At 35.8% G+C, this 27,085-nt stretch overlaps 5 protein-coding genes, 2 long non-coding RNA genes and 1 pseudogene across 10 annotated transcripts; 4 read left to right on the top strand and 4 right to left on the bottom strand.

The window, feature by feature from the left end:
• Positions 1-183: 183 nt before the first annotated feature.
• Positions 184-3,316, bottom strand: LOC124439525. Of its 3 annotated transcripts, none has more exons than XM_046989766.1 (4): positions 2,296-3,316; positions 1,700-1,872; positions 1,219-1,471; positions 184-386 (listed from the first exon to the last, which is right to left on the bottom strand). In XM_046989766.1, the coding sequence occupies exons 1-3, from the start codon at positions 3,314-3,316 to the stop codon at positions 1,220-1,222; spliced, it is 1,446 nt and encodes a 481-aa protein (XP_046845722.1). In that variant the 3' UTR covers positions 184-386; position 1,219. The 3 variants fall into 3 exon arrangements, with proteins under 3 accessions (XP_046845722.1, XP_046845720.1, XP_046845721.1); XM_046989764.1 differs by having other exon boundaries at positions 293-386; positions 1,224-1,471; XM_046989765.1 differs by having other exon boundaries at positions 293-386; positions 1,224-1,471; positions 1,700-1,869.
• On the top strand, positions 415-1,916 carry LOC124439532. 2 transcript variants are annotated; one of them, XR_006946354.1, is made up of 2 exons: positions 415-518; positions 1,729-1,916. It is a non-coding gene; the product is annotated as an uncharacterized LOC124439532 (long non-coding RNA). The 2 variants fall into 2 exon arrangements; XR_006946355.1 differs by lacking the exon at positions 415-518 and adding an exon at positions 888-984.
• An 889-nt stretch (positions 3,317-4,205) lies between the features above and the next one.
• LOC124439316 (general transcription factor IIH subunit 4-like) lies at positions 4,206-9,760 on the bottom strand. Its single transcript, XM_046989540.1, has 12 exons — positions 9,693-9,760; positions 9,447-9,543; positions 9,219-9,319; positions 9,021-9,132; positions 7,305-7,388; positions 7,163-7,223; positions 6,952-7,032; positions 6,491-6,552; positions 6,254-6,283; positions 4,686-4,764; positions 4,533-4,594; positions 4,206-4,316 (listed from the first exon to the last, which is right to left on the bottom strand). The coding sequence occupies exons 1-12, from the start codon at positions 9,758-9,760 to the stop codon at positions 4,206-4,208; spliced, it is 948 nt and encodes a 315-aa protein (XP_046845496.1).
• A 988-nt stretch (positions 9,761-10,748) lies between these two features.
• On the top strand, positions 10,749-13,915 carry LOC124439529 (annotated as a pseudogene).
• On the top strand, positions 13,912-14,347 carry LOC124439531. Its single transcript, XR_006946353.1, has 3 exons — positions 13,912-13,951; positions 14,026-14,109; positions 14,207-14,347. It is a non-coding gene; the product is annotated as an uncharacterized LOC124439531 (long non-coding RNA).
• Positions 14,348-16,341: 1,994 nt separating this feature from the next.
• Positions 16,342-19,780, top strand: LOC124439527 (kynurenine aminotransferase-like). Its single transcript, XM_046989768.1, is given in 17 exon segments — positions 16,342-16,450; positions 16,729-16,801; positions 16,983-17,034; positions 17,133-17,228; positions 17,298-17,352; positions 17,355-17,374; positions 17,440-17,511; positions 17,624-17,710; positions 17,795-17,914; positions 18,020-18,140; positions 18,487-18,543; positions 18,546-18,562; positions 18,673-18,762; positions 18,877-19,063; positions 19,310-19,380; positions 19,457-19,540; positions 19,638-19,780. Coding segments are annotated over 14 exon segments (1,056 nt in total). The 5' UTR covers positions 16,342-16,450; positions 16,729-16,801; positions 16,983-17,034; positions 17,133-17,201; the 3' UTR covers positions 19,686-19,780.
• Positions 19,702-22,806, bottom strand: LOC124439526 (heparan sulfate 2-O-sulfotransferase 1-like). The gene is given in 9 exon segments (XM_046989767.1): positions 19,702-19,984; positions 19,987-20,157; positions 20,232-20,389; positions 20,872-20,969; positions 21,040-21,429; positions 21,505-21,580; positions 21,659-21,723; positions 21,822-21,874; positions 22,504-22,806. Coding segments are annotated over 9 exon segments (1,197 nt in total). The 5' UTR covers positions 22,631-22,806; the 3' UTR covers positions 19,702-19,925.
• Positions 22,807-23,340: 534 nt separating this feature from the next.
• On the bottom strand, positions 23,341-25,024 carry LOC124439315 (dolichyldiphosphatase 1-like). Its single transcript, XM_046989539.1, has 8 exons — positions 24,885-25,024; positions 24,641-24,741; positions 24,386-24,567; positions 24,316-24,331; positions 24,160-24,254; positions 23,954-24,082; positions 23,591-23,675; positions 23,341-23,500 (listed from the first exon to the last, which is right to left on the bottom strand). Exons 1-8 carry the CDS (start codon positions 25,015-25,017, stop codon positions 23,468-23,470), a joined length of 774 nt encoding a protein of 257 aa, XP_046845495.1. The 5' UTR covers positions 25,018-25,024; the 3' UTR covers positions 23,341-23,467.
• Between the last annotated feature and the right edge of the window lie 2,061 nt (positions 25,025-27,085).

Here is a 27,085-nt window from a genome sequence, read left to right as displayed (position 1 = left end):
AGAGTAAGGAAAGGCGAAGCGATATTCAACGCAACATCTCTTCTGTTCATAGCAAAAAGAGGAAATACAACATACTGTAGCGAGATGGCCAGCGTCGAGGAAAACAGCGACATTTCACAAATTGGTGATATTTCAATAAGACGCGCAGATACGTTTGCGCGATATATCAACAATAGAGGGGTAAAAAAGGAACAGATTATCAGATCTGCGATAACTCCATTACACAGGATTAAGTTGTAGGACCGATTCCAGACTCTTTCACTTGTCAAGTATGCTTTCAGTACTACAATATTCCCAAATGTCCCCATCACAATGACCAATATGTAACATGGAACCACGAGCCACGTGATCAATGTATATTGTTCGTAGTACATTGTTGCAGGTCTCTAAAAAAGGAATTGAGATATAAGCGAAAGTTTGTAATACAACAAAGAAAATAATGTAATATTTTCATAAACACCATCAAATTTCAAAGCACGCCCTTCAGGTTGAAATGAAGACAAACAGTTAAGCACAAGGTTAACTTCTTTATACTTTATGCATTTTCCCGCAGTTCATACACTTTGCCATTTCGCCAGTTATCGAACGACAAAAACAAAATCTAACTCAATCATTCAGAAACATATACCGTGTTACAAGTCATAAGAAAAACGTCTCATGCGGTTGTTTTCGATCGTCGAAGCTCTTGGTTAGAAAAAACTTTGTCAGGATAATGTTAGGTGCTGGTCTAATATTTTTACAAACTGAAATAACAACAAATGACGAGCCGTATCATGATGATGATGATATATGTATACGCACTTTCATATGAGTTCATCTCCATTGACAGGTGTTCACAGAGGGAAAACAATAATATAGCCATATATATTATGAAAAAAGCAGATTTCTGCCATTTCCGATTGCTTCGTCATATGTATTTTGACAACGAAAAACAAATAATGACAATAAAAAGTTGACTGTGGAAAATTGCAGACTATTCAATGGGTAATTCTATACATATTGAATACGCAGGCAAATATATAGAAGTTTTTGTGCCGATATTTTTTTAATGAAAATAGCCATCTGCCATACATGTAAACGAAAAGGTGCCGCTTAAAGTGATTTCTTAATAGATCAATAAAGATCGACTCATTTGTATGAAATACATCGCTCCTCGTTCTACTTATACATATAGTATAGTGTATATAATTTTTATTGTGAAACTGCTGCATTATGTACCTTACTGTTTACATAAAGGTCGTTTCGCCTCCTTCATTATCCCCAATAGTCCGTGGAAATGTGACGACAGCGCTTCGAGGGTGAAATTATTCCACGCTTCCAAAGTTTTTCCACCTATATCAGAGTTGATTTGTAGTTTTTCGTAAAGCTTTTTCTCCTCAATTTGAGATATTCTCCGTAATAACCGGTGTTTGATTTCGTCAATTGCTCGCAGGCCGTTTCTCAAAACTAGTTCCTCATTTGCAGTAGTAATCTATAAAATGATCAATCATGTCAGTAACGTTTTTCAAAGCGAATTGTAATAACATTAGAAAGCAGCAGCTGTTGATCACACATGATTACAAAAAGAAAAACAGACCCGATAAGTCGTATTTATGTATCGGCGCAAAAATTCTTATTAAGAAGCAGAGAATGCATATGTGAAAGTGTTTTTGATATGGAACTACGCAGTTAATGAAAGCTAAGTTTCAGGTGGTTTTACCTTAGTGGCTTCTTCTTGTTCCCTTTTAGGTGTCGTCTGAAAATGAGCTCTGGCATCAAGTTGAAGCTTTCGAGATGTTTTCATGTGGCCTTTGTAAAACACTTTAGTTGGTGGTGTAGACTTTGTAAGCCTGCAGCGCTCACCAACCCTTTTCGAATCATTCATTTCATCTTCTGTAAAAAATACAAGATTTATGAATTAAACCAAATGAATCACATTCTGTGCTATGTTTACGTTAGAGAGAACACAAATCATTGTTTGATGATGGAAATGCTTTCAATTTTTGTTTCAAGTCTCGACTCTACTTAACCATCATCATGCATTGAAATATAGGAGTGTGGATTCGTGACGTATGAGTAACATTAACAACGATAACAGATTAAAGCGATTAAGGTACGTTTTCATGCAGACAAATTATCGAAAAGACAAACAGCCTCAACGTAAATAAATCTAAAATAAATTTCGGCCCGGTTAGAAAAATAGATTACACAATAATGACAATGTTTTTGTTTTAAAAATGACTCAAATAATAACAAATACGGGTAATTACACTAGGAGCGCTACGAATTGTCAATAAATCCTAAACACAGTCATACCATCATTCAAATGATTGCCAGAATAACGAACAGTAGGCAAAACGTGTTTACTCCTGCGACTACAAGCTTCGTTATCTGAACATTCAACTCCTTTACACGTCAACATAACTTCAGATGTATTAAACTGTTTCGTTCTCTCCACAATTCCATTATGTTTAAATTGTTCAGTAACAAAACCTTCGTCGGTGATTTCCATGCACATATCACCTCTTTTCTTTTCATAACGCGCAAGTTCATCAAACTTGGATGTCATAACATCGTCTTGAAAAGTCACAGACTTCGGACGAGATTTGGTTGAATTTCGCGAAACTTTATTGTTAACTTCCGGATCACGTTCATCCATGCTGTGACGAGAATATCCATTGCAGATATCAGACTCCGAAAAGTTTTTTTTTGAAATAAAATCGGTTAGTTTACCATTATATTCTGTGGACAATAAAGATGATTTTGTCCTTTCATTCTTGCATGTACTAAACTGATCACCATGATTCTTTTTCCTCTTACGAACACCCGATTCGCTTAGTATCGAATCTTCACAAGTTGAATGTTTATGGTTTTCAAAACGCTGAGATAAATGTCCATCTTTTGATACAAAATTTTGACCATTTTTTACCGAACTACTTCTGGAATGATTTGGCATCGAAACCGCTTCTTCGCGATTCATTGCTTCTCCAATGCCCTCGCAAAACAATTCAAAATTTAACAAACCATTATCTGAAGTCACTCTACGTACATGTTTCAATGGATCGCAAGAATGTACACTATCACCACCGTTGATTTTTCCCCAATGAGCTTCAACATCACTTAATTTAATAAAGCCAGTGTTGTTTTTGTCGAGCATATCAAAAAATCTTCTCAAATACTCCATGAACATTGACGGGAGTTTATTACAATCGCCTGTGGAGGAACATGTCTTTATGAACGTTTGCTCCTTGGCACTACCATTCTCCCCTATTTCTTTGACGAATATGAACAAATGCTTGCCGACCTTTCTAGTTTCAAATAACTCCATTGAAAACATGAGTTAGACATGCAGTGAAATTGTTTAACAATGTAAGCAGTATATTCATAAGAATGTTAACAAATATGTGGCTTAAGCCGTATGTTTATCTAAGGTTTACAAATTTTAATGAACAGCAATACCTCAACGCAATATAAAATAATTTTTTAAGCGGTCGGGAATCTTAGAGATGACGTGGGTACTCATCACGTTTTGTTTATAAGTACTTCAAAACGAAGAAATAAGTCGATGATCTGATGATATTAGAAAAACACTGTAAATAAGAATCTTATTTGAGAGCGTTGGAATGAGAAATTGTTTTTCTCGTCATAATATGGGAAGCTTTTCGCTCTTAATCCGCAATGGAAGCGACCACAAGGATAAGTATGTCGAAATTATCTTAAATGAAAACAATTGCAAAATATTCTAGCCGTCGTTCAGTATGAATAGCTTGATCTTAGTTCATATGTGTCCCTTTTTGATACTAAATACCACACATTAAGGCTAATGAACAGCTAGTTATCAGTTCATGTAAATGTCATTCTCATATCTAGTACCACGCATAAAGGCGTATAGAACTAGTCCCACGTTCAAAGGCATATGGAATAAGCTATCTGAGCTCACACGTACGTTTCTAATTTTGATATGCAGTACCACGCATTAAGGCGTATGAAACTACGAATAGCTTGAGATGAGTTCATAAGTGTCCCAATCTGATAACCAGCATCATACGTAAAAGCATTTAGGATAGCTTCAAATTAGTTCATGTGTCGCAAAATATGTGCGCAAAAATCAAAAGTCTGAACATGACTGACGTATTTGGATCACGTGTTATAAAAACGACCAATTTTTTAGGCTTTTTTGGTGATACTACCGTTTGACGTTTCTCTCCCGCTTCACATTCCACAATTTATTCCTTCGGTTTTTGTCGCTTCCAGAATTTCTTAACATCGTCGTGTCCCGACTTATTCACGATCATCACACGCTTCGAAGAGTTTGCCCATATTAAAACACCTAGATCCTTAGGAAATAAGAAAGTTACAATAGCAATAAAAATTTGAGCGTGATATTTTAATAAATACGTACAGCCAATGTTATTAGAAGATGCAGAGCAGTATTATTTCTAATATACGACGTTTTACATGTACCTCTGTACGAAGTACTTTTTCTAATTTATGACAATATGGAAAACATATTTTTTTTCTTGAATTGAGCAAAAATATTAATGATTTCATACCTCGGCATATTTTCGCAAAATTTCAAAGTCGGACAGAGATAGAAACTGACTATAAAGAACTCCTATAAAATCAACAAAACCATATCTCCATTGGTTAATTACACTAAACTGAAGTCAGTCTCTATATAATCTTAACCAGATGCATATATATACCTTCGGTTAGTTGCATTCGGCATTTTTCCAATTCCCAAAGACGAATTTGATCGGCAATATTTGGTGGAATGACAGGCGTCTAAACCCACATTGGCAAACCATGAATAGTAGCAAAGTACAAATTAAGTTTCTCCAGGTTTACGATCCACTGTCTTTAGTTAATGCCGTCTCGTTAATGAAACTATAGTCAAATTAGGGGTGTACACTTCTCGCACGCTCATTTAAATTCATCCCTCGGTTGCTCATTATTTTCACATCTTTATAAACTAACATGTTGCACATACTACCATAAATCTTGTGTGTTTTCTATTGTCTCTAATGATTTCATAAATGTGGCTTGCAGTTGAAACATGTACGTTTTGAGAAAGCATTTGTATGTTTAATGATTTCATAAATGTAGCTTGCAGTTGAAACATGTACGTTTTGAGAAAGCATTTGTATTTAATGTTATGTTCCACAATCACGTTGTGTGACGTTGTTTTGTGGCGTTGTGTTGTGACTTTGTGTTGTGACGTTGTGTTGTGACGTTGTGTTGTGGCGTTGTGTTGTGACGTTGTGTTGTGACGTTGTGTTGTGACGTTGTGTTGTGACGTTGTGTTGTGACGTTGTGTTGTGACGTTGTAGTGTGGCGTTGTGTTGTGACGTTGTGTTGTGACGTTGTGTTGTGACGTTGTGTTGTGACGTTGTAGTGTGGCGTTGTGTTGTGACGTTGTGTTGTGACGTTGTGTTGTGACGTTGTGTTGTGACGTGGTGTTGTGACGTTGTATTGTGACGTTGTGTTGTGACGTTGTGTTGTGACGTTGTGTTGTGACGTTGTGTTGTGGCGTTGTGTTGTGACGTTGTGTTGTGACGTTGTGTTGTGACGTTGTGTTGTGACGTTGTGTTGTGACGTTGTGTTGTGACGTTGTGTTGTGACGTTGTGTTGTGACGTTAGCGTGACGTTGTGTTGTGACGTTGTGTTGTGGCGTTGTGTTGTGGCGTTGTGTTGTGACGTTGTGTTGTGGCGTTGTGTTGTGACGTTGTGTTGTGACGTTGTGTTGTGACGTTGTGTTGTGGCGTTGTGTTGTGGCGTTGTGTTGTGACGTTGTGTTGTGACGTTGTGTTGTGGCGTTGTGTTGTGGCGTTGTGTTGTGACGTTGTGTTGTGACGTGTGTTGTGTTGTGATTGTTGTGGCGTTGTGTTGTGGCGTTGTGTTGTGGCGTTGTGTTGTGACGTTGTGTTGTGACGTTGTGTTGTGACGTTGTGTTGTGACGTTGTGTTGTGGTTGTGTTGTGGCGTTGTGTTGTGACGTTGTGTTGTGACGTTGTGTTTGTGACGTTGTGTTGTGACGTTGTGTTGTGGCGTTGTGTTGTGACGTTGTGTTGTGACGTTGTGTTGTGACGTTGTAGTGTGGCGTTGTGTTGTGACGTTGTGTGACGTTGCGTACACACCTTTTTTAACATTTCAGGATGAGCTCGGGTACGTAGGAAGTGGAGAATCTGGATGAAAGAAAAGTTTTTCAATGAGAAAGAAAACAACATGCATGAACAGGCTAGGAACACACGATTAGAAATCGCTTTAAAAAATACCTGGTTAGCATTAATACCACTAAGAAGAGCCTAAAAAACAAATATACTCGTCAAAAATACTTCCTCATCAATAAACAAATCAATATCCACAAGTCTTTAGTTTTTATGAATAAAAGAGTAATAGACCTGGCTGACACTCTCTCTTGTCAACACCGCCACACTGAACTTTGGGAATCTTTTCAAACAACGAGAAAAAAACTATCGTTTACTATTTCTGTAGAATACAAAAAAATTCACCACGACATACCGACATATTATTTCACAGAATAAACCAACAAGAGCAACTTGAAGTGGTGAATCTGTAAGAAAAAGTTCGTTTTTTCAATCATACGAGCATTAGGATTTAGAAACACTGAGAAAATACTCATGATTAAAATGTATCGTACAACAATTCCTTGTTATAATGGTGGTTATTTTATGTGACCTTTCCCGAAGTGTATCAATATGTTGTTATAAAGGAACACACGTAATACCTTCCTACGCAATCTTAACCATACTTAACCATACTTACACTACCTTAGCTTAACTTAGCGTAATTACCATTACAATGTGTTAATTTTATTCATATAGCACAAAAAAACATCAAATGAACTATGTGCAATAAACGGGTTCAAAAATCTGAAAAATCACCGCAAGTTTTATAACATCACGCACCTAAGCTTCATTTCAAGAAAGTTTAAAAATACTTTGAAAATTACCAGTGTAAACATAAACTCTATAGTTTGTTTCAACCATAATGTAACCCTCAGCTGTTCCATCATTTGATGTTGTTGATACGCCTGAAAGTCGGTAAGAAAACAACGTTACCTGAAGGTATTTAGCAATTGCAAATAAACATTTCTTCATTCTTGCAAATGTGTATGGGTTAGACAAACAGAATATTTCTGAACGTCATTTCCACCAATGTACCTGTACTTGCTGAAGCCAGATTAATGACAAGATGAGTTGGATAGTAGCGTCTGGATTTTCGCTGCAAAAGATTAAAAAATTTCCGATAGTTCATTTTTGAAAATGACATTTAATTTCTCTGAGCAGCATCTCAAATCATCACCTTTCGTTGGAAAACCAATCCAATTTCTCTAAGATGCTGCAAGAAGTGAAGTTGAGATTCTGTCATGTTGTCTGTGGGATAATCCTAAATAAACAAAGAAAAAAGAAATTAGGAATAGGGTTACTAACAGCCTCTTAAACCCGTATATGACTTATGAAATGTATAAAGTACGATATGTCAAATTTGGATGAATGAGAGGCACTGTATGTCAACATAGGATAGATGAGAGGCACTGTATGTCAACATAGGATAAATGAGGGGCACTGTATGTCAACATAGGATAGATGAGAGCACTGTATGTCAACATAGGATAGATGAGAAGCACTGTATGTCAACATAGGATAGATGAGAGGCACTGTATGTCAACATAGGATAGATGAGAAGCACTGTATGTCAACATAGGATAGATGAGAGGCCCTGTATGTCAACATAGGATAGATGAGAGCACTGTATGTCAACATAGGATAGATGAGAGGCACTGTATGTCAACATAGGATAGATGGAGCACTGCATGTATGTCAACATAGGATAGATGAGAAGCACTGTATGTCAACATAGGATAGATGAGAGGCACTGTATGTCAACATAGGATAGATGAGAGCACTGTATGTCAACATAGGATAGATGAGAGGCCTGTATGTCAACATAGGATAGATGAGAGGCCCTGTATGTCAATATAGGATAGATGAGAGCACTGTATGTCAACATAGGATAGATGAGAGGCACTGTATGTCAACATAGGATAGATGAGAGGCCTGTATGTCAACATAGGATAAATGAGAGGCACTGTATGTCAACATAGGATAGATGACCTGTATGTCAACATAGGAGTAGATAGAGACACTGTATGTCAACATAGGATAGATGAGAGCACTGTATGTCAACATAGGATAGATGAAGCACTGCATGTATGTCAACATAGGATAGATGAAGCACTGCATGTATGTCAACATAGGATAGATGAAGCACTGCATGTATGTCAACATAGGATAGATGAAGCACTGCATGTATGTCAACATAGGATAGATGAAGCACTGCATGTCAACATAGGATAGATGAAGCACTGCATGTATGTCAACATAGGATAGATGAAGCACTGCATGTATGTCAACATAGGATAGATGAAGCACTGCATGCATGTCAACATAGGATAGATGAGAGCACTGTATGTCAACATAGGATAGATGAGACACACTGTATGTCAACATAGGATAGATGAGAGGCACTGTATGTCAACATAGGATAGATGAAGCACTGCATATGTCAACATAGGATAGATGAAGTTGCATGTATGTCAACATAGGATAGATGAAGCACTGCATGTATGTCAACATAGGATAGATGAAGCACTGCATGTATGTCAACATAGGATAGATGAAGCACTGCATGCATGTCAACATAGGATAGATGAGAGCACTGTATGTCAACATAGGATAGATGAGACACACTGTATGTCAACATAGGATAGATGAGAGACACTGTATGTCAACATAGGATAAATGACTACCTTACTGCAGGAGGAGAATGTCAGTTGAAAGAAGAGTGTCAAGCATTCAACAAGATCCATACCACGGTCTATAAACAAAATAAATGGTTGAAAACAACACTACATTTAATTTCATACAAAAAATACTTAGATTTGTGGCCTTTAAAAACCAAACCTAGTAAGTTAAACTCTACTACAAAGGCAGGTTTTTGTTGCAGAATATATCAAACCTTTGCCATATCCAAGCACTTGAGCATGAAGTACCAAATTTGAGATGAGGTATCCATGAGTAAGAATTGAAATCCTGAAGGTGTGATCATTGGTGTCTTTTCTTCATTATCTCTTAAAATGTGGCAGTAATCATATAACGTTGATCTAAAGCCTTGTTGAAAGACAAGTAATGAAAACTATGAAGTTCAATCCAAAACCTTTTCATTAATCCAGCCAGAAGAAGAACTTGAACTATGTCCGTGCTGATACCAACTATTCCTTCAGGTGGCGATGAACCAGTCAAAAAATGAAGAACCGACTAAAAATGTTAACACCAAAATAACATAATAAGATTTTCAGTTTATGACTGAACATGACTGCAACTTTTAAGGACAACTGCTAAACTATTGTTGCAAAGTTTAAACACAAGACAAATAAGACTATACCTCCCATCTCTCTAAAGCATATTTCTCCAGAAAATCTTTATCTTTAGAATGTTTATCTTCTCCAAGATCCTCGGCCTGTCCACACCATGGTTGACCCCTAGAGAAAGAAAAAATCACCATTAAAATACCTCCAACACACTAGCAACATTCCTATATGTTCCCCTAAATACTGAAATATATACCTTTCAAAGTATTCACAGTGTTATAAAGTAAGCAGAAATTATAAAAATTATAACTGCAACTCACCCACCACAAAGGGCAACTTTCAAGTTCACTTGGAATGTTGGATTGAGTTCATATCTTGCTGCGACCATCCAGTTACTAGCACCATATTCTAAGCTGTTTCAATCTGTTCAAAGCACCTATACAAAAACTGAATCACAGAATATGCATAAAATATTTTGAGAAATGAAAGAATCGTGCAACTAGATTGTATTCTGTCTTACTTTTGTTGTTCTTTTCTTCACCCAAGCATGGATAAGTGCTTCAGGCAATGGCTGTTGAGCTGAACAGTGATCTCATTATAAAATGCTTTAACTCTGGCAATTCCCTGGATTATATAAAAGCACATGTTTCAAACCCCAAAGCATACCATGCATTAATCAAACTAAGCCCTCCATTACCCTAGTGATCCCTCAAAATAAACAATCACCAGCCTGAAGTTGATGACATTGAAAGCCTGTATGGGTACATTTGGGAATAATTATTTAATAATATAATAATATTATATAAATTCTTAAAGACCACAATGAGCTCTACAAAGGATTAATAATAAGTGCACAATGAATTTCGAAAAAAACTGATTCTATGACTGTCATTGACTTATCGACGGTCATTTTGTCTATGTCAATAGCTGCACTTACCTAAAAACGGCAAAACATGTTGCTGGATGTCCGTAGAGCTTATCCAAAACACTAACAGGCAAGCTTTGAGATACTCGTGAAGAGTTCTACATTTCAAGTGACGGCCTAAAGAGGCAGGCTGGCCGCCAGCCGCCATGTCGAATTATCACTCCAGCATGTTTACTCTTCTAAGATCAGGTAAGGTAATATTGTATCCGTTTTATTTTTCACAAAGCAAAGGCAATATGAAGAATTTTTCCAGCATTATCAACAAAAAGTCGATAGATTGTCAACGAATACGATTATTTTGGAAAATTTCGATTTGGGAAAATCAAATAACAAAGCATTTACATGAATGGAGAATGTTTCGTTTCAAAATTGAAATAGCAGTATTGCAAAACTTGCAATAATCCACTCAGGCGCAGGCTTGCTTCTATTTTAGGGCTTCTCAACCTACATGTCGGGCAAGCTTATTGTACATTACCATTACATCTACACAGCAGTCTGGAGAGTTCGATCATAGAAGAAATTGATGTCTTTTGTATTTCGCAGATTTAACGTATCCACTGCATGGAGTATCACTGAGATTTCCTCCTTGCTATCGCGTAATCTCTGTTATTTTCAAGAGCAATATAGAGCGGTACATGTTTTTGTTATTTCAGTATTTTCATAGACCTTTTGTTCGTGCAGCCATGGAATATGATTTATTTTTATATTAAATCACCATAAGTATGCGTGTGAACCTATAGTTATGTACATTTAAAGTACTTAAAGGTATAAATAAGGCAAAATGTACAGTTAATCGCGTCGTCAGCAAATTTATTTACATGAATTATGGAGCTAGCGGCGTGGATGTGGATCGCCTTTGCCCAACCCCCTAATTAGCGTAATAATTGAGTGATAATGGAATTATTTGTGTAGAGTTCTGACATGGCATCAACCGACAAAGTTTTTTCTCCAGCAAACAGAGTGAAATCCCTAGGGAAAAATATATGGTAAGATGAATCTCCCAAAACATTTACTAAATTACAAAATAAAGTTCATCGTTTGTAATTTAACTGATTGGCGATGGTTAATGAGATAATTCGCCATCATCAGATTGCAATTAATAATTGAACAGTGATATATATTTAACGCAGGCCATAGTATCTGTTTGTTTAACAAAATATATGATTTAGGGTGGAATTTGGAAAACTCAATGCACAGTATAAGACTGTGAATGTTGGTCAGGTCAGTAGGTACATAAATATTGATAAGTGAGGGAACTCGGGGGATATAAGAGGACATGTCTTCGGTATTGTTAGCTATATATGTGTGAGTGTCTTTTCAAAAGGGCTTTCCAGATTATGGTCCTCCAGATTATTTACCAAAGATACTAGCTGAAACAGCAACCTCACATGATATGTTACATCAATATACAAGGAGTCAGGTTTCTATGCTCTTGTTTTTCAATTGACACAATATTTCTTGAGCTTTGACAGTCACCGAATCATTCCAGGGTCATCCAAGGTTGGTGAACAGTATCGCATCCTTGTTCTCCAAACTACATGGTGAGATATAAATGCTATGACAGATGTAAAATTAATTATGAATTTATGCATTCACTTGTGCATTTATGATAAGCATGTTTTGTCTTCCAGGTTCTCATAACGAATGGTGCTTATGAATCTCTGTTTTCTGCCGTTTCATCTTTTGTTAACTGAAGGTGATGAGGTAAACTCTGGTTGTATTTAAAGTTTTTCTTAATCCAGTAAATCTTTGAACATGTTGAAAGCAATCTAACGGAGACTGGAGAAACTAATAATTTTTTACAATTGTTTTAGGTGATAATCATTGAACCTTTCTTTGATTGCTATGAAAAAATGGTCAATTATGTTGGTGGAACTTGTGTTTTTGTACCATTAAGACCAGTAAGTTTTGCAGTTTATACACATAAACAACTTTCAATTTCTATGCAGGCCAACCTCATTTTTAAAATCCATGCATTATAGTCAAAAGAGAATTGGTCTTCAGCAAAAGGATGGAAGATTGATCCTGCTGAACTGGAGGCTGCATTTAGTGAAAAAACAAAAGCAATAATATTAAATACACCAAATAATCCTCTGGGAAAGGTAGAAGGTTAAAACTGCTACACTGTCATCAAACTGTGCCAGAAATGATAGTTGGCACTCTATCTTGTTAAATAATGAATTCTCAATTTATTTATTTGTATTATATGTTTAAGGTTTATGAAAAGATGAGATAGAAATGCTTGCCAACATTATCAAAATACAATGTAATTTGCATCAGTGATGAAGTTTATGAATGGCTGGTCTATCCTGGGAATGAACATCAGGATAGGTGAGGATAGCGAATGAACACATCAGAGTAGGTGAGGTTAATAAATGAACACATCAGGGTAGGTGAGGATAATGAATGAACACATAAGGGTAGGTGGAGAGATGAACACATTAGGTGAGGATAATGAATGAACACATCATGGTAGTGAGGATAATGAGAACACATCAGGGTAGGTGAGGATAATGAATGAACACATCAGGAGTGAGGATAATGAATGAACACATGGAGATAGGTGAATGAATGAACACATCAGGGTATGTGAGGATGATGAACATATTTGAATAGGTAAGGATAATGAATGGACAAATCGGGATAGGTAAGGATAATAAATGAACATATCAACATTGGTGAGGATCGTGAATATGCACATCAGGATAAGTGAGGATATTGAGATAAGAGGAATGATAAATACCCATTATATATAAACTGAGTTATGTTGATGTTCTCTGTAGCTACCTTGGACTGGAATGTGGGATCACACAATTACCATAAGTAGTGCTGGAAAGACTTTTTCTGCTACAGGATGGAAGGTATGGTGTTTCATAAGTATTTTTACAAAGTTTTGCATACCAATCAATTGCTACATGGCTGTGTCAAATCACAAAACACACCAGAAGATAAAAACTTTTTCTCATAGTTAGGTTGGAGTGTTGGACCTGAGGCATTAATCACTTGTATGGCAACTGTTCACGCAAATTCTATGTATGTGTTGCCAACATTTTCACAGGTAGTTTCATTTTTTTGAATTATTTACACCAAAGAATATTTAATCAATATGCATGATTAAATTGAAGAAGTTGATAGTGTACACGAAAGAAGAATGCAATGTCTTTTGTAGGAAGTGGTTGCAATTGGATTGGAAAGGGAAGAGAAATTACTAACACGAAGGAATCATATTTTCACGAGATGACAACTCCTCTGTTAGAGAAACGTGATTTCAAGTGAAGATACTTCATGAAGCTGGATTTGATCCAGTAGTACCGGACGGTGGCTACTTTATAATGGCAGATTCTACAAAGTTAGGTAGAGAGTTCGTTAATATTGCGCATTTAATAAAACGACAAGTTTTTAAAATAAACATGTTTCAACATCTCATGATGCCATCTTCAGTATTATTTATTTTGGAAAAACTTGTCGTTTTATTAAATGCGCAACATCAATAGTGCTGCAGTTACAGTTCGTTAATAGTTATATGGCGCTCAACATGTATGTAACATTTTCAGCGAATACTAACTGAAATTCTCATTTCAATAAAGGAATAACTTTTTCCGAAAAGAGCGATGAAACGATATGCAACTGTGTAAATGGATGATCAAGGAAAAGGTAATTGACTGTAGAAAGAAAATCTTTAGTAATTTGTGAAGGGCAAATGGGACGCGATCTTTAACGTTAATCAGGGCATCGCCGCAATTCCTCCAAGTGCGTTCTATTCCAAGAATAGGAAGATAGCAGAGAAATTTGTACGATTTTGTTTCATCAAAGTAAGTGTAGTTGATGTGTGAATTTGTTAATTTTAAGGAACGAGAAATCAAAGAAGAAAGTGACTAATCTGATGAAAATTTTCACTCTTCTTTACAGAAAGACAGCACGTTGAGAGAACTGGAAGATGCTTTGAAAAAGTGGTAGAGACATATAAAGAGAATTAAATATGAGAATTAGATGGCATTTATTCGTATACTCGAATTTCATTGATTTCAAAATAAATTAAATCTTAATTAATTTTGTCCCGTCCACATAATAATACCACTGGCTACAGGCATGTCGATGGCGGACCGTTGGTAGGCCTTGGCACAACTTTAGGGGCGATGAACATATTCAATCAAAGCGATTCCCTTGCCTTTGGACGAATTTTTCAAAGAAGAATTTCTTTTTGCCGCATTACTTTTCCATGATTCTTCACAAAATCCTCTTTAGTACGTCTGTAAACGTCTTGTTCGCAAACAGGTAAAATTCCTGCTCCATCTGCCATACTTTAGTCTGATGAAAATAATCCAATGTCTCTGGGCGCAGCTCCTTGGTGTTTTTTCTTCATTATCACTTAAAAGTGGCAGGAATCATATAACGTTGAACTAAAACCTTGTTGAAAGACACGTAGTAAAAACTATCAAGTTCAATCCAAAACCTTTTCATTAATCCAGCCAGAAGAAGAACTTGAACTATGTCCGGGCTGATACCAACTATTCCTTCAGGTGGCGATGAACCAGTCAAAAAATGAAGAACCGACTAAAAATGTTAACACCAAAATAACATAATAAGATTTTCAGTTTATGACTGAACAAGACTGTGACTTTAAGGACAACTGCTAAACTATTGTTGCAAAGTCTAAACACAAGACAAATAAGACTATACCTCCCATCTCTCTAAAGCATATTTCTCCAGAAAATCTTTATCTTTAGAATGTTTATCTTCTCCAAGATCCTCGGCCTGTCCACACCATGGTTGACCCTAGAGAAAGAAAAAATCACCATTAAAATACCCCAACATACTAGCGTTCCCATATGTTCCCTAAATACTGAAATACATACCTTTCAAAGTATTCACAGTGTTATAAAGTAAGCAGAAATTATAATAATTATAACTGCAACTCACCCACCACAAAGGCGACCTTTAAGTTCACTTGAAATGTTGGATTGAGTTCATATCTTGCTTGCACCATCCAGTTACTACGCACCATATTCTAAGCTGTTTCAATCTGTTCAAAGCACCTATACAAAACTGAATCACAGATTAGGCATAAAATATTTTGAGAAGCGAATGAATCATGCAACTAGATTGTATTCTGTCTTACTTTGTTGCTCTTTCTTCACCCAAGCATAGATAAGTGCTTCAGGCAATGGCTGTTGAAACAGTGATCTCATTACAAAATGCTTTGCTAACTCTGGCAATTCCTGGATTATATAAAGCACATGTTTCAAACCACCAAAGCATACCATGCATTAATCAAACTAAACCCTCCATTACCCAAGTGATCTCTCAAAAATGAAGGCAATCACTAGCCTGAAATTAATGACATCGAAAGCCTGTATGGGTACATTTGGGAATAATTATTTAATAATATAATAATATTATATAAATTTTAAAGACCACAATGAGCTCTACAAAGGATTAATAATAAGTGAACAGTGAATTTCGAAAAAAACTGATTCTATGACTGTCATTGACTTATCGACGGTCAGTTTATCTATGTCAATAGCTGCACTTACCTAAAAACGGCAAAACATGTTGCTGGATGTCCGTAGAGCTTATCCAAAATACTAACAGGCAAGCTTTGTAAATACTCGTGAAGAGTTCTACATTTCAAGTGACGGCCTAAAGAGGCAGGCTGGCCGCCAGCCGCCATGTCGAATTCACTCCAGCATGTTTACTCTTCTAAGATCAGGTAAGGTAATATTGTATCCGTTTTATTTTCACAAAGCAAAGGCAATATAAAGTATTTTTTCCAACATTATTAACAGAAAAAGTAGATAGATTGTCAATGAATACGATTATTTAGGAAAATTTCGATTTGGGAAAATCAAATAACAAAGCATTTAAATGAATGGAGAATGTTTCGTTTCAAAATTGAAATAGCAGTATTGCAAAACTTGCACGATAATCCACTCAGGCGCAGGCTTGCTTCTATTAGGGCTTCACAACCTACATGTCGGGCAAGCTTATTGTACATTACCATTACATCTACACAGCAGTCTGGAGAGTTCGATCATAGAAGAAAATGATGTCTTTGTATTTCGCAGATTTAACGTATCCACTGCATGGAGTATCACTGAGATTTCCTCCTTGCTATCGCATAATCCCTGTTATTTTCAAGAGCAATATAGAGCGGTACACGTTTTTGTTATTTCAGTATTTTCATAGACCTTTTGTTCGTGCAGCCATGGAATATGATTTATTTTTATATTAAATCACTATAAGTATGTGTGTGAACCTATAGTTATGTACATTTAAAGTACTTAAAGGTATAAATAAGGCAAAATGTACAGTGAATCGCGTCGTCAGCAAATTTATTTACATGAATTATGGAGCTAGCGGCGTGGATATGGATCGCCTTGCCCAACCCCTAATTAGCGTAACAATTGAGTGATAATGGATTATTTGTGTAGAGTTCTGACATGTCATCAACCGACAAAGTTTTTCTCCAGCAAACAGAGTAAAATCACTAGGGAAAAATGTATGGTAAGATGAATCTCCCAAAATGTACTAAATTACAAAATAAAGTTCATCGTTTGTAATTTAACTGATTGCCGATGGTTAATGAGATAATTCGCCATCATCAGATTGCAATTAATAATTGAATAGTGATATATATTTAACACAGGCCATAGTATCTGTTTGTTCAACAAAATATATGATTTAGGGTGGAATTTGGAAAACTCAATGCACAGTATAAGACTGTGAATGTTGGTCAGGTCAGTAGGTACATAAATATTAACAATAGAGGAACTCGGGGATACAAGAGGACATGTCTTTGGTATTGTTAGCTATATGTGTGAGTGTCTTTCAAAAGGGCTTTCCAGATTATGGTCCTCCAGATTATTTACCAAAGATACTAGCTGAAACAGCAACCTCACATGATATGTTACATCAATATACAAGGAGTCAGGTTTCTATGCTCTTTTTTTACAATTGACACAATATTTCTTGAGCCTTGACAGTTACCAAATCATTCCAGGGTCATCCAAGGTTGGTGAACAGTATCGCATCTTTGTTCTCCAAGCTACATGGTCGAATATAAATGCTATGACAGATGTAAAATTATTTGTGAATTTATGCATTCCCTTGCGCATTTATGATAAACATGTTTTGTCTTCCAGGTTCTCATAACGAATGGTGCTTATGGATCTCTGTTATCTGCCATTTCATCTTTTGTTAACGAAGGTGACGAGGTAAAAGTCTGGTTGTATTTAAAGTTTTGCTTAAACCAGTAAATCTTTGAACATGTTGAAAGCAATCTAACGGAGACTGGAGAAACTAATAATTTTTTTTGCAACCATTGAGGTGATAATCATTGAACCTTTCTTTGATTGCTATGAAAAAATGGTCAATTATGTTGGTGGAACTTGTGTTTTTGTACCATCAAGACCAGTAAGTTTTGCAGTTTTTGCACATAAGCAACTTTCAATTTCTTCAGTGAAGGCCAACCTCATTTTTAAAACCCATGCATTATAGTCAAAAGAGAATTGGTCTTCAGCAAAAGGATGGAAGATTGATCCAGCTGAACTGGAGGCTGCATTTAGTGAAAAAACAAAAGCAATAATATTAAATACACCAAATAATCCTCTGGGAAAGGTAGAAGGTTAAAACTGCTACTCTGTCATCAAACTGTGCCAGAAATGATAGTTGGCACTCTATCTTGTTAAATAATGAATTCTCAATTTATTTATTTGTAATAAGGTTTATAAAAAAGATGAGATAGAAATGCTTGCCAACATTATCAAGAAATACAACGTAATTTGCATAAGTGATGAAGTTTATGAATGGCTGGTCTATCCTGGGAATGAACACATCAGGATAGGTGAGGATAATGAATGAACACATCAGGGTATGTGAGGATATGTATGAACATGTAAGGATAGGTGAGGATAATGAATGAACACATCAGGGTATGTGAGGATAATGAATGAACATGTAAGGATAGGTGAGGAAAAAGAATGAACACAACAGGGTATGTCGGGATAATGAACATATTTGAAGAGGTAAGAATAATGAATGGACAAATCAGGATAGGTGGATAATAAATGAACATATCAGGATAGGTGAGTATAGTGAATATACACATCAGGATAGGTGAGGATAATGAGACAAGAGGAGTGATAAATACCCATTATATATAAACTGAGTTATGTTGATGTTCTCTGTAGCTACCTTGCCTGGAATGTGGGATCGCACAATTACCATAAGTAGTGCTGGAAAGACTTTTCTGCCACAGGATGGAAGGTATGGTGTTTCATAAGTATTTTTTACAAAGTTTTACATGCACCAATCAATTGTTACATGGCAGTGTCAAATCACAAAACACACCAGAAGATAAAAACTTTTTCTCATAGTTAGGTTGGAGTGTTGGACCTGAGGCATTAATCAGTTGTATGGCGACTGTTCACACAAATTCTTTGTCTGCGTTGCCAACATTTTCACAGGTAGTTTCATTTTTTTTGAATTATTTACCAAAGAATATTTAATCGATATGCATGACCTTAAATTGAAGAAGTTGATTGTGTACACGAAAGAAGGAATGCAATGTCTTTTTGTAGGAAGTGGTTGCAATTGGATTGGAAAGGGAAGAGAAATTACTAAACACGAAGGAATCATATTTTCACGAGATGACAACCTCTCTGTTAGAGAAACGTGATTTTCAAGTGAAGATACTTCGCGAGGCTGGATTTGATCCAGTAGTACCGGACGGTGGCTACTTCATAATGGCAGATTCTACAAAGTTAGGTACGAGTTTCGTTAATGTTGCGCATCTAATGAAAACGACAAGTTTTTTTTAAAATAAACATGTTTCAACATCTCATGATGCCATCTTCAGTATTATTTATTTTGGAAAAAACTTGTCGTATTTATTAAATGCGCAATATCAATAGTGCTTTTACGCAGTTACAGTTCGTTAATAGTTGAAGTGGCGCTCAACATGTATGTAACATTTTCAGCGAATACTAACTGAAATTTCTCATTTCAATAAAGGAATAACTTTTTCCGAAAAGAGCGATGAAACTTACGATATGCAACTGTGTAAATGGATGATCAAGGAAAAGGTAATTGACTGTAGAAAGAAAATCTTTAGTAATTTGTGAAGGGCAAATGGGACGCGAAATCTTTAACGTTAATCAGGGCATCGCCGCAATTCCTCCAAGTGCGTTCTATTCCAAGAATAGGAAGATAGCAGAGAAATTTGTACGATTTTGTTTCATCAAAGTAAGTGTAGTTGATGTGTGAATTTGTTAATTTTAAGGAACGAGAAATTAAAGAAGAAAGTGACTAATCTGATGAAAATTTTCACTCTTCTTTACAGAAAGACAGCACGTTGAGAGAACTGGAAGATGCTTTGAAAAAGTGGTAGAGACATATACAAAGAATTAAATATGAGAGAATTAGATGGCATTTATTTGTATACTGAATTTCATTGATTTCAAAAATAAATTAAATCTTAATTAATTTTGTCCCGTCCACATATATTACCACTGGCTACAGGCATGTCGATGATACATACCTCTTAACACTGTGACCCTTGGCACGTTTTGAAAGAATTTGCCTTACGGCCTTGGTGAGCGCAACTTCAGGGGCGATGAACATATTCCAATCAAAGCGATTCCCTTGCCTTTGGACGAATTTTTTCAAAGAATTTCTTTTGGCCGGCATTACTTTTCCATGATTCTTCACAAAAATCCTCTTTAGTACGTCTGTAAACGTCTTGTTCGCAAACAGGTAAAATTCTTGCTCCATCTGCCACACTTTATTCTGATGAAAATAATCTAAAGTCTCTGGGCGCAGCTCCTTCTTGGCATTAGTTTTACGAAGATGAGAGCGACCACCTGAAGGAAACTAGTATTATACATCAAACTTCTTTTTGTATGTTTCTGACTCTTACAATGAAACAGAAAATCACCTTCTAAAAATCTCTTTGTAGCACCCTGAAAAAATCTGGGCAGTACAACTTCCATTACTGCTATAAATTCAGGCAATCTTTCTGTCACTCCAACTACTAGATAATTCTTCACTAGGTTTTTTTTTGCATTCTTTAATGCCCACTTATTTCCAGGCTCCCTGAAGAGAAAAATACCATGAAAGGTTGAGCTACGTACGGATCATTAACTAAAATGCCTGTAATACAAAACACTAATAACTTTTGAAGCCGTGATTTTACCCCAGGCACGCGGTGATTTTACGCCAGACACGCGAGATTTTACGCTAGACACGCGAGATTTCACACCAGACACGCGAGATTTTACCCCAGACACGCATGATTTAACCTCAGACACGCGTGATTTTACGCCAGACACGCGAGATTTTACCCCAGACACGCATGATTTAACCTCAGACACGCGAGAATTCACACTCAGACACGCGAGATTTACGCCAGACACGCATGATTTAACCTCAGACACGCGTGATTTCACCCCAGACACGCGTGTGTACTAATCACTTTTCACTCTGCGAGAGAATCTCGAAACACGAAACACGCGTGTCTGGGTTTCAATTATTTCCTTCACGTACAAAGCATGCTTAAAAATCACAGTTAGAGTTACCAGCATTCTGGATGTTGACCACAAAAGAATGGAATTTGCAACCAAAGGTGGTCAAGTTGACAATCTCGATGGCCTTTCAAAACACATTTATCAAAGCTCTAAAAAAAACTGAATGCAGCGATTTTTGTATTTCATTAAAGATACCAAGACAAAAAAGTGACTACTTACTTCCTGGTTGCCTTGTCTAGCTCGTTTTTTTCTAGGCCTGAAATCATCTCCATGGCGCAAAAAATAGTAATAGGAAACTAATCTTTCTAGAGGCTTTCGAACAATGTTTATGTACAACGGTTTATGTTCAAAACCAAGTTTGTTGAAGTCAATAAACGATTGGTGGCCATGATAAAAAGCAGGCATCTTCTCTTTCCAGGTGGTTATATTCCTTGCAAACCTTATTTGGTCAGCTACACTCATAACATGTCTGTTTTTGCTCACATTTAAATGAATAACATGATAATTGATCTTACTGCATAGCGCATAAATAACACCCATGAAACTTGTGCTGCCTGTCTTCGGTACACGATTATAAAATATGATGGTACGTTCACCTTTTGGTGCTATCTACAACAAAAAAAATTCAAATTGTTAAGAAATTGTTATGAAGATATTGTCCTTATCAAATACATCACAACGAACCATATTTTTATCGAATGTCATTTCAAATGCATTGGAAAGTATGGAAAATTTTTCTTCATCTATTTCCTCTTCCTTTGAATAAACGAAGTTTGCTGTGAGCTATGGATGTGATTTAATGACAAAATGAAGGAATTGGTAACCAAAGTTGTACCTTTGATCATCATCTGTTCCCCATACATCATTTGCTTCTCTGAAAAGTTCCTCGCTTCCTTCATTTCTCTAAAATGTTTTGAAAACAGTAGATAAAAACTCGATAGTTTGACTATTAATGCATTAAAATAACTCAGTCAATGAGGAAAGTGTTAGAAAAAGCAGACCTGATCATTTTCATTTACAAAATCCAAATCTTCTTTCCCAATACTGGATTCCACTGAAAAATGTCATCCAGAAATTTCCTCAGAATGGAATGGAGAATGGGGCTTTTAAACATAAGTATTTGCTTTGAATAAAAACTATAAAAATATATGACTGTAGTGGTACAGTAAAATGGACTATGATATTCTAACATTTTTCTATAATTGATGAATACCGTGAAATTTCAGGAATTTCAGAAAAAACTGAACAAGAAAATTGCTTTTCTTTTCCTCGTCAAATCAATGGAATGACACTCGTTAAAATTTTATATTTACAATGCATAATTGAACCGTGGGATGAAATTAAAAGCAGGAAACACACTTCAAAAGTTATTCACACATTCTCTGCATGAAAGTGAACTCCGCATGCGTTCCATAAAATATGATTGCAAAATCATTTTCTTTTTTTAACATATGTCATAGCCCCAAAACCATTCATACACCAAAACCACTAACAATAAGCATTGAAAGAAGGTGAAATCAAGTTAAAATCAAGCCAAAGGCAGCGCATAGGCATATAAAAATTGATAAGAAAGATAAAGGACGTGGAAGGTTGTCGAAGCTACTCAAATCTCGCCGTGGCACAAAATCAGCAAGTCCGTTTAACTAACTTTAGGGTTAAGCGAGATCGCATCACTACAGATACCTGCACGAAGCTTCTCCACATGAAATTGTAAACGTTGAATCTGTAGCTCTAAAATCAGAAATAAACCGAGGACAAAACCTAGCCAAAGTAACTTGCTCATTGCGTTGTTTCGCCAGAACATGCTCATGGTGTTATTGAAGAAATGCGAACATGGTTGTTATAAATTCCATTCGCCAACTATATTGACAAAGGTCATCTCACAACATCAATATAGATCATTCGCTGTCGTTATACATGACAAAACAAACACGGAAATCGCCATTCACGAAGTGTATATGCGAATCGATGTGAGGGCACTGAAAATTGAGTAGGTTTGTACAACAATCTCTCTCCCCCCGGAAACAACAAGAAATAAGATATGTTTCATCGTTGACGTCTGCGATAAATTAGAGAAATTGTGGAATTTGCTTTGATTGTTTTTCGGTAAATTTATGGCATGTTGTTAAGTCAACAATATTTCCTTCGACTTTGAATAAACATTCACCAATTCTGGTTGCAACAAGCTGATCTATTGCGTTGAACTGTGAGAATTGATAATTAATGAAAATAATAAATTTACGGACAATAAAATTCATCACCATATTGACGACGGGGGGTGTTGGGATGGAGTAAGGTGTTTGAAGAATTACCAAAAGACCTAAAACATTAAGAGTGAATTACCAAAAGGAGATTTTTAACTTTGAAAGCCACACTTAGTCACTTATACCAGTATCATTGACTAAACTGACGTTTTCAGATTGTTACCATGCCAATTTCATGAGGTTCACATCACAGCAGTATGTACACAAAAATACAAAAGCAAACAAGTAATGAGTATACAACAATCTTTTGCACAACTTTCAATATACGTATATAATTGTCATTCATCAAAAAACACTTTAATATTAAGCACACAGTAAACACTTCATTGTAATTTTTTGATATATTATAATAGTTCCATCTTCTACCAGTAAATATCATCCACTTAATTCAAGGCGATTTTCTTCTTTGTCGTTTCCTACATGTTAAAAAATGTTATGATAAATCAACATGCTTTTCTTCATCCCATGGTCAATTTTATTTTTGTGAGCAAAATTATATACCTTACTTCTTCTCGAGCCCTTGTGTATTCAAACCATAAAATACTAGGTATTCTTGTTGAATCACGGATAAGAAAAAATTCGGAAATTTTCCTAAAAGAAGGAGGAAAATACAGTTTTCTTTATCTAAATCATAACATTAACTTGGACTTTGTAAAAACGTTCTCTTGCTTTTAGACTTGTGTTTTATGGCAGGGATGAAAAAAGATTAATATTTGACTAGTGGGGAAATATTCATTAAAGCATGAACTATCGTCACTTTGAAATCCATTTGCTTTCTATGTTTATAAATCATGTATTTGTATATGATAAATTGCCCACAACTTTGCAAGCTTCCTCCTTTGATCTCAGATGACTATCCCAATACATACCATGATGTAATAACAGGAAACCATTCAGTTAGTACATGATGAACCACTAGAAACCACACTATACCACAACTTAATCCTAGTACGATTCCACAAAGAACTTGTGAAGTAGTATGGTAATGCAGATATATCCTAAGGTGACAAAAAATAAACAGAATTACAGCTAAAGAGATATTTTATTTGAACTGAGCATCATGTAATAACCCTACCTGCCATATGACACAAAACAGTTAGAAAAATTAGACCTAAAGACGTTAGATGACGCCAAAGATTGTCTACAATATGAATTGATAACACTGGGAGCCTGTTAAGGAAAGAAACAGCTCTTTAACAATGTCAGCAAAAGTTGTGCGGGCATTAAAGACTAAATGAGCAGTCCCACTCGTTAAGAAAAACATTCAGTATTCATTGAATAGTGATATAATCCAAACTTACCCAAAATAAATAAACAGAAGAGCATAACAAGAAAAAAAGGCTACAAAAGACGAGTGACTTGAAGGCATACCAAACTCCGTGTGATACGAAATTGGACCATCACACGGACGCGGTTCTTTAACAATATTCTTCAATATTACGCTCAAAACATAATTTAAGAGACATCCAAAGAAATAGGCCATCTGAACGTATGAAAACAATCAATGAGTTGTATAAACATTGAATGCAGCCGTTGAAGAACTAATGTTCTCTTACTGTATGAAGTTCTCTTCGAAATATTATCACTGCAACGAAGCCGACAATTATAAAGACTGGCGCCAGACTTAGCCACGCCAAAAATTTGCCATAAATATCTCCTATTTATGTATTTAGTTAAAAATAATACAGATTAAATTCATTAAACTATGCAGACAATGATTTCCAATTCCAGTAAAAAAAGTGAAATGTCTCGAACAGATAATTCAACTTTTAAGCATTAAAACATGACATTTTCTTATACCTTCTGGATACTGAACAAAGGTAAAACTAACAGGCTTCCATTTCGTCTTCGTTTTAGAGACATAAGAATAAAATGCAGGCGATTCAAAATCATTTTTCTCATATTTCTGGGATGACTCGTAACAGTCTGCCATTTTTGTCTGCAATTCCAATGGTTAGTTTAAACTAGATTCCATCCGCTGGATGTCCCGAACATATGACGTCATGTGATAAAACATACACCTACCGACACCGGTGCAAGCAAACGCAGAATTCAGGTTCTATCTATTTTTTTTTGGGGAGAGGTGTTGAGACCACTCCCAAAACCTCCGCAGAATTTACTACCATGTTGCAAAGTAAAGAATAAAAATAAAGGTTGCTATTCCAACCTTAATTTAACATTGACTTCCTTTCTCACTCTCACCAGAAAAAGCATTAGACCAGCAATTTTGCTAATAAGACGGAAAGCGCTTCCCCTTGATTTTGTTAATTTGTTGACTATCACATATTTCATAGCGATGCTTATATTTTTAATCTTAACAATTATCAGTCAAGCTCTTCGTAATACTGTAGCGTAGATTTAGGTATTCTTTGACAATTTATAGCAAAATATAACCTTAATCTGCAAGACTCCATTGGCAAGATTTTTATCTCTTGAACATTATCAACACCTACATGGTTATTTTGGCTTGGATTTCATAAATGATGCTTCTTAACATATGGTAAACAAACTGACAACTCCTATCATAAGTTCACAACAAAAATAACCGACTATAAGTTATAACAAACGACAACTACAGTAACAAACAACCGCTTTCATAGAATTTAATATCCTCGACGACCACCAAATCCCCCACAATAATGAACTAATAATAACAAAAAAATTTAAGGATTTCAGACACTTGATGAGTGTTTCGAATACTGGGTTATCATTTCGTCCTGACTTAAGCATACTTTTACTTGTATATCCACGATCTAGTCTTGGTGACGATGAACTTACAAAGATTATCGAGTGTAGGCCGTCTGAAATTTTGTGCAAAGCTATTCCAAAATAGGTGGCAGAAGTCTATTTTGAAATATCGACCTTGTCCAGAATTTCTTTCCTAAATTAGAGAGCGAGGGAACTCTATAATTTAGTCAGCCTTCTCGATAATGCTTTCTTTTGTGCAAGAGTGATTAGATGCAGTTTTTTCTTATGACAGTATCACTTTTTATAATCAAAATATTTTGTTGATCATCTGCAAACACTGAAGAATTAAAGTCAACGATTTGGTGTTTTCAAAAAATGCTTAAACATACCGTATGAAACGATTATTGACCATGCCATGCCATGTCGTTCTAAAAAACACACAAATAACAAAATTGATAGATTTAATGAACGATCAAAAGAGACACACTTACAGCTCTGTCTTCATCTACTCGACCATCTGGTTTTCTGCATCTGAAAGAAAAGTCTAAAGAACAAGTTAGGGACAGGTTGGAAACAAACAAACATGTACCCATATGTTCTTCGTGATCTCCTCTCGTCCTCCGCACCTGAAAAATACTGAACAATAAGTTAGTGGTATGATAAAACAAACTAACAGCCTACAAACAAGCAGTGACATACCGCAGTTTTAATCCGCATCCGTTGCCGTGGGCATAACTGTAAGAGCAATTATTAAAATACGATTATGACAAACTGTTGAGCTCCGTAAAACCAGTGTTTGCAGAAGATCAGTTAAAATTGAGTCGTGTTGTACGATGATTTGCAAATATTCGCAGGGAAGGCTTATTTCTAAGCTACGTGAAATCAGAATTATCACACAATCTTTGCACTTGCAGTTTACAAGTTGATAAAAATTGCTAACAACAGCCTTTAACGTCAATAAAGCAAGCGAACTAGCCAAGTTAAAATCATCTTAATTCAACGTATAAGCACTGAACGACAAGCATTTAAGTCTGATTTGAAGATGTTGAAACATTTTCCCCTCTGAAAACATTAATTTGATTTATGTTACAGTAATAGTTAAGCCATCATGTCACATGGTTATCTTGCGGGTTACATGACCGATTACAGTATATTGCAACATTTACTGAAATTTAATAACTTGATTTAAATGCTATGAAGACACTGTTATAACATCCCTCAATGTTATAAGTGTCATTCATAGCATTTAAATCCAAGTATACGTACGAAAAGTGACGATTTATTTCACGTCGACGCTCGACAGCTTGTTTGAC

The sequence above is a fragment of the Xenia sp. Carnegie-2017 genome, unplaced genomic scaffold, assembly GCF_021976095.1.
Source record: "Xenia sp. Carnegie-2017 unplaced genomic scaffold, XeniaSp_v1 HiC_scaffold_19, whole genome shotgun sequence".
In the NCBI taxonomy this organism is placed as follows: Eukaryota; Metazoa; Cnidaria; class Anthozoa; order Malacalcyonacea; family Xeniidae; genus Xenia; species Xenia sp. Carnegie-2017.
Note: the sequence above shows the minus strand (reverse complement) of the source record. Positions and strands in the feature narration are given on the sequence as shown.